This window comes from Phytophthora infestans, genomic scaffold, assembly GCF_000142945.1.
Source record: "Phytophthora infestans T30-4 supercont1.89 genomic scaffold, whole genome shotgun sequence".
NCBI classification, from domain to species: Eukaryota; Oomycota; class Peronosporomycetes; order Peronosporales; family Peronosporaceae; genus Phytophthora; species Phytophthora infestans.
In genome coordinates, this window is record NW_003303670.1 from 105049 (window position 1) to 112422 (window position 7374).

Genomic DNA, 7374 nt, shown 5'->3' on the forward strand with positions numbered 1-7374 from the left:
AGGAGAAAAATACCTTATTTGTGAGAAGAAAACATGAATGAGTCTTGGATCCTGGTTCACTTCCTACACAAGGTACGCTGAGCTCCGCTAGTCCAGTCCTACGCTCACATGCTCAATGCCAACTGTCACTCCTGATCGTCTTAGCTGTCCAAGTCCTGATCGTCGTCGGCGTCACGGTCGACACAGCGGGGATGCGATTCGTGTGTGCTTGCGTGGGCGGCAGCACTCTTCGTAACATCGAGGCCAGTACGTCTTGATTCTACGATCAGCTGCACCAATTCCTGGCACTCTAGGAAGACTTGCTTGCCTTCTCGAAGTCGACAAGCCATCTATATCTACCACCCCGACTTGAGTAGGCTTGAATTGTGCCAATCATGCTGATGTCTTCCTCTTCTCCGTTGACGACAACGGCAAAATCCTTTGCTATCTGCCAGCCATAAGGATAGTGAGGTTTCTTCATCAACTTCTTTTCCAGGGATGGAATCGAAAACGTGCGGCAGTCGGGTGCATCAATGAAGAGTGCTCTAGCGATTTTGCGTTGTCCCCCGCAACGTTTCGCGGTAGGACGAACGCCTGCTTATCGTTGCTGCAACATGTAGCTTACATTAGCTACGTCTGAACTAATGAAGGCAGAACCTTGACGCATCTTCTTCCGTGCTCAAGCCTTAACCTCAGCAGTGCACTCGGTCGTTCCCTCAAGTTGAACAAGGGACACTCGGTTTCCCACCTTTTGAACAAAAAACTAACGGTGCACTCGATTTCCTAAAAAAAGCACTCGAAAGTAATATCGTTCCTTCCCAGAGTCATATTATTCCTACGCAGTGCTGTCATTTTCTAACGGGTGGCGAATAGCAAGAATATCAAGATAATTATCTTGATACTGCCCAACATTAGAGCTGTGAACACGACGGTGTGCGCAACGATGGCATAGATGACCACCATCATCGAGAAGGTGGTGGTGGCTTCAACACTGTCGATGCCACCGTTCTGGTGGCGGAGAGTATAGATCGGTCGAGTGGAAGAATCAGGTGGATCTGTCGTGGTTGGCTGTGCAGGATATGGTCAAGTAGCGCGGCAATACGCTGGGGTACACGCGATTTTCTTGGGTACCGTTTACTAAACTCAGCACGAATGATCGCTAAACAAGGCTAATTTGAGATTCCAGTCAGGCCCGGATGCGATGATGCGGACGACGGTGGGGCGTGGCAGCGCTATTTATATGAATGTTGAGATATATATCGGCAGAAGAATAGCAGAGATCTGCGGTCAATCGAGAAATTCAACTAAATGAAGTGCACCTGCCTGTTGTAGTTTCCGCCGCATGCAATGGTGGTCACCCGCCCGCAATTTGCCATCACCAGGTATTTCGATAGAACAACGTTCAGTATCAAAATCTATACAACGATTCACAAATAATCACTCCACACTTTGATGGGATATATCTATTTATTTAATTACACTATCGGGTCGCGATCGATGACGCGCAAGATCTACCTTATCTTTGCTAATGGTGCCGTGGTTGATGTAGATGTAGGCCAGCATTTCGACCTTATCAACCGAGAGTCTGCATCGTCTCTTGGAGTGTATATGTTTAAATACACTCCATGCTCGCTCGCTGGCCGCTGGCGACGTAGGAATTGCGAAGACAACTTCTGCTTTTTTCTTTAGCAACAAAAATTCTGTGTCACTCGTTGCGCTCCAGTAGTCCCGCGGTCTTGACATCGAATACGGCTCTCGCAGCATGTCTCCACCACGCCGCTTCACACTCTTGAACTTAAGAGCTTCGGCTGTTAGCTTTGGTACTCCGGTGGTGGGTGTGCGTAAGCCACACTGCTTCGCCATTTCGCGGACTTGCTCATCTACGTTGTCATCATCGCAACCTTCAAAGTCGTCGAGATCCATTGCTGGATCGAGCATGAAACCAATACCCATGACATTTGTGTGGACATAGCTCCAACCTTTCTTGATCTTTTGGCGGAAGTAAATTTGGAGCTCCCTTAAAGGAAGAGTGGCTACATTCTTTTACTAGTGTCCAGCAGACAGTCTCTCCTCGTCTGGTGATGTAGTTTGGTATTCAGTTTCAGCAGAATATGTAGTGACTACACGCTCGGCAGCATCACTCAAAATCCCAATATCTTCTTGAGAAACAGATTGATGTCTTACTCGTAAATTATTTGGATCATTCACTTCCGGTTGTTCTTCTTCTTTCTCCGGTGATGTGACGCCGTATGCTGAATGGTAGCGAAGCCATCTGAGCCACTTAATCCCCCGAAACAAACACGCCATCTGCTTCGAGCTTTCGTAAAGCAGCAATAATGGGATCCAGTATTGCTCATTGTCACGGTCTTCGGCTATAAGAAGGTCTTGCTATTCTGGACGACTGCCTGCGGCAATTTAGCGAGCGGCGTACGAAGAATGTCAGGCCCGATCAGTCCCGTTCTCCGTCGCCAGCTACCTCGTCCTTGGTCTAAAATGGAATGAAAAGGTTCAGACAGTGGAGCGCTGGTGCTGTTCACAATCTACGACTAGAAGTACTAGAGCTGGTAGGAGGTACTTTGGTAAGTTGGAGAGCTGATGAGGGAGCTCTTAGTCGTTCATTTCCTTCTTATACGAGAAGTGCTCAAGAAAAAGAAATAAGAAACAAGTACATTTTACTCATTTATTACGTCTAAGTTCCTACGTCGTCTTTTATAAGATACACGACCCCGACAAGAGAAGGAGATCGCGACATCATAGTCAGGACTCAAAAATATTGTTTCGAGTATTTCCTGACTATTTCACACACTTCTCAAGCATGCCTACACCAAATACCAGCGTGTAGGAACTGGCAGCACGAAGATTCGTGCACTATAATAAGGCCCGTTTCGCGAATTTAATGTTGTAGCAGCTTTAATCCGGCAAGAAGTGCTAGGTGGTCCTTTACAAATCGTGTTAGGGCAGCCACCCGCGACTGAATTGCTCGAATGACAGGTAACTTATACATATCCAGCATCAGTAGATTAAGTACCTGAGCCGATCATCCCCCGGTTACGACACACGGCCGACTGGTATGAATGCGACCTGACGCACGTTTCATGTTTGGGGCATTTTCAGCTACGACTGCGACGACCCTTCCACTTGTGGCCCGCTCTTTCTACGTAATATATTTCCCGATCGCTCCGGCAAGGTACTGTGTCGTATGCTGCTTAGATCGTGTGGACCATGACGACCAAAAGACGGACGTCATCCCAGGCGCAACTACCAGAAAACTAATAATACTGCAACTGTTAAAATCCCTCCATCCATCGGTGACGCGTGAGATGTGGGCATACTCATTGATTAATTTGATAACGTGGTCCCGCCCGATCTGATCTCGAACGCGTTTCAAGCGAACTCCACTGAGCTTGTGTCGAGAGATAAGTTTCATTGTTGGGACTACCAAAACCTTGCCGAAAAGTTGGCGCCTCAACAAGAATAAATGGTAATGCACACACAAAAAACCTTTCGCGAGTACGATTTCGAAGGCATCTTGTGTCAGCTCGCTTGTTGTGGGTGATGGTGTTGTGACAGATGCCGGAGCTGGTTGAGTCACTTCAGGAGTCCTTAGAGACGCCAGTACATCTCTAGGGATATTCGGACACTGGTTAGCTTCTTCAGATGGTTTAACAGGTTACCACTGGGCTTCCCATTCTTCTTTAGGGCACCACAGTATTTAAAGCGCCTGCGTTTCTTTCCATTCTCTCGCTCAATGGGCGTCGTGTCTTAAGTGGAGATGCTTGGGATCGTCTCGGCGGGTCTGGAAAGTGGGAAGGTCGCGATGGTGTTGATGCAAGGGGCTGGGGCGAGAAGCCATCTGCTCTGTTGCTACAGAAGACCGTGGTGTTGGCTCAGACGGGCTTAAGTAAGGACCTCCCGCACGATAGGGAGTATATCGAGGCGATCGTCTCAGTGTCCGCCTGAGGACTATCGGAACGCGCTTGCTTTCTAGCTTCGAAGATCGTGGCGTATCTTGTTGTGATGGCAACGGGGTGGTGGCCTGCTGGGGGGGGGGGTTGGGGTCGGCTGTGTTGGCCGGTGTCATTGGTCGTGGCACGCACTCCGACTGCGAGCAGGGAGGATTGTTTGCTCGACACTGTGCTCTGAAAGTGCTTCGCTTCTGCTTGCACTGGCGTTAGAAAATCTTAAACATTTCAGACACTTCAAAACTGTTTAAAACATTTTAGATACTTTTAGACATTTTTACTCGTATTATCCAAAACCATATCTACTAGGGACTGCATGTATGAGGCAGAAAGAGATACTAAGACTTCTAACTCAACCTATCTCACTTTCAAATTTCCATTTATCGACGTACATCGACTACAAGCCTCGTTCGCATCGTCTTCTACTCTAAATTGGCTATGAGCCCAAGCTACGTTGACAGTATCGACAAGCTCGTAAAAAACAGCTACTTCCACTAGGCGTAAGCATGCGGATTAAGCTCGCCCGGATTGAGCTGCCCCCGCAGATCACCAAGGCCGAGATCGATCAAGTGAGTGATCGCTCCAAGGCCAAAAGGAAGACCAACGATTTGAAGACCCTTGATGTTATCTCTGGAGACGTGAGTCCCACGTACCAAGTCTACATCCGTGTAGCGCTGACTGCCGCTGACGCGTGAACCCAGCTCGAGGTGCACTTCAACCGGAAGACGCTTAGGAACCGGCTCATCGGTACGATGAAGCTAGACAGCGTCAAGATGGAGCCCGGTACGAAGATCGCTGTCCATGTGGACAAGTCCAAGGAGCTGGTACTCCAGATGGAGTCAATCGGTGAATCCCTGGACGAGTCTCGGCAGCTCGTGCTGCTACTCGGAAGTCTAACCGAGAAGTACCGTATGATCGCGACTGTTTTGGAGAACACTCCCAACGTGACACTCGCTTATGCGATCCAAACACTCTCTGGTGTTGAAGCTTCGGATAAATCGTCATCGGTTCAGGAGAGGGAGTTTTGCAACGAAGAGAAAATACTTCGGAAACAAGCGTCGCTTAGGTGGCAAGCGCTTCTACTGCAAGAAGCCAGAGCACAAGGCGCTTGAGCGCCGGAATAAGAAAGCCGACGAAGGACGTGGTCATGTGGCGGAAGCTCAAGTCTCAGACTTCGGATTCACGACTGCGGGTGCGATGGCCAAATCGGAATGGCTCGTCGACTCAGATGCCAGTTCGCACATGACCAGCGTCCAGGACACGTTCGTGCCCATGATGGACCTGAAGACGCCAATACGTGTCACGAATGAGGATGGCACGAAGATCGACGCAGCTGCAACAGGCACCGTCGGGTTAAAGCTGATGGATGGAACGTCCGTCACATTGTCAGATGTCCTGTACATCCCAGAAGCTGAAGGAAGCCTCATCTCAGTGTCCAATCGGGCCGAGAAGGATGTCGTCGCGCAGTTCAGCAAGAGCAAATGTATTTTCTGCTATGGCGATACAACGGCCATGGAGGCCAAGCGCTGTGGAAACGTCTACAAGCTGAAGACAGTGGGGGACGAAGTGTGTCATGTTGCGACAACTCGTAAGGACCCGTGAGCAGTAGTGCATGCACGCCTGGTACACATCCCATTCAAGCGGTTGTGGTGAAGTGCTTTCTCAGAAATGAGAGATGGTATCCAACGAGGAGTCATTATCACGGATTAGTGACGGCACCCGGTAGCTAGAGTGGATCTGGACTGCTTGAAGTGGATTAGATCGGTGTGAAGCAAATCTAAGATCGCAACTATCACAATGAATCTCTAGATGGCGTAGGTGAAGTGGGACGAAACCGTTGATTGGCAGTCCATGAATGAAGTACCTGGAGCCGTATTCTAAATACATTGACTGTGTGAATCTGGAATAAGAGATACCAGATGATGGATCGGGAGGATAACAGTGGCTAAGAGAAAGAAGAATGACAGGAGGAACACGGTTGATGGCAGTATAACTGAGATCCACCAAGTGGAGGCTCGGATCCACCCTCGCCCGAATACGCCTAGGGGATATGGGATCCACCATGTACGGGTGGATAGAGTGGGGATCCTAAGGAGGAAGGAGCGTAGACGCCATCCGAAGGGGGACCTGGCATTGATGACGGATGAAGAGGTCAAACCTACCTCTAGATGTTCCAACTACCACCCTCCCAAGTCAGGATCCAACGGATGGGGGATCTCACACAGAGTGACTATCTGTGGCATAGGGTTGGTGGGGCCAATGGATCTCGAACTTTCGTGAGCCGATAGAGACTACAGACACGCGTAATGTGGTGATGAATGATTAGAGTAATCAGATCCATGATGAGTGTACACTTGCAGTACGGTGGATTGAAGTGGCTTGGATCCGGGACAGTGTACCCATAATATGGCAGCTTCACTATGATTACGCCATGAATCCGGTGGATCGGATGCTGATACAGCTGGGGTGATGTACCAAGGAGAGAAAGGGCATGCAGACGAACCTGGTAGGGGATTTAGTAGGTATAAGACATAGAAGGAAGAAATCCAGGCAGGCACAGGCTTAGCTATGAATCAGACTCGAATTTGCATTGTGCTACGCAAGTGACCAGTAGTCGTCCCAGGGGTTAAATTTGGCCTCGGACGATCGCCGTTACAGAGGGAATATTGGTTCTGGGTATGACCAACGTCTACTTCGCCCGACAGGCATTCGTTCTCATTTTGAAGTAATCAAGATCACCATCTAGAGAGACAGTGGGTACGGATTCGTAATGGAATCATCGATTGGAGCAAACCTACGTATGGAGTCACGACGGGATTAGATTTAGCCTCGCAGGATCGTCGTAGCTGAGATGACCATCGGTCCGGACAAGTCCCGTGCCTGCTTCGGCCCTAGTACAGACAACATGGAGAAATCCGACACCACTGAATATCATCCAATTATAGTAAAAGAAAAACCACAGAGCCCCACACAAAATCCGACGCTTCATTTGATAGGTTAATAACGCGCTCTGAAAACAAAAACAGCACAGAAAAAACATGTGAATGAAAAACATGGATTATATTAAAGACGGTTACTTCCGGATACCTCGGGATAGCCTTTTCCGAAGCTACGAATTATCGTTTTCTTTTCTAGCTTTTCCCAAGCAGCAATAGTATACTTTGTAGCACGGATGTGATTTTCCTTAGCGGCTCCACCAGTGCGTCTACCACAACGGCTCAATATTTTTGCTTTTAATGGTCCCATTACCCCCACCGTTAGCGGCTGACACACATCTGTGCTATTTGGGGGTAGTGGGGCCAAAGAAGCATAGAGTTCTTCCGCCACAAGCCGCTGTCCTTCTTGTGAAACGTGACATTCAAAGCTGTCAACCGGAAGGACAGCGGGGCCGTCTATTACGAAGTTTTCCTACGTAAAATTTCCACACACTGGT

At 48.8% G+C, this 7374-nt stretch overlaps 1 protein-coding gene across 1 annotated transcript; it reads right to left on the reverse strand.

Annotated features, from left to right (window-relative positions):
* Positions 1–1446: 1446 nt before the first annotated feature.
* On the reverse strand, positions 1447–1932 carry PITG_19296 (uncharacterized protein; the record flags this gene model as incomplete). Its single annotated transcript, XM_002997042.1, has 3 exons — positions 1447–1655; positions 1752–1794; positions 1864–1932. The coding sequence occupies 3 exons, from the start codon at positions 1930–1932 to the stop codon at positions 1447–1449; spliced, it is 321 nt and encodes a 106-aa protein (XP_002997088.1).
* Between the last annotated feature and the right edge of the window lie 5442 nt (positions 1933–7374).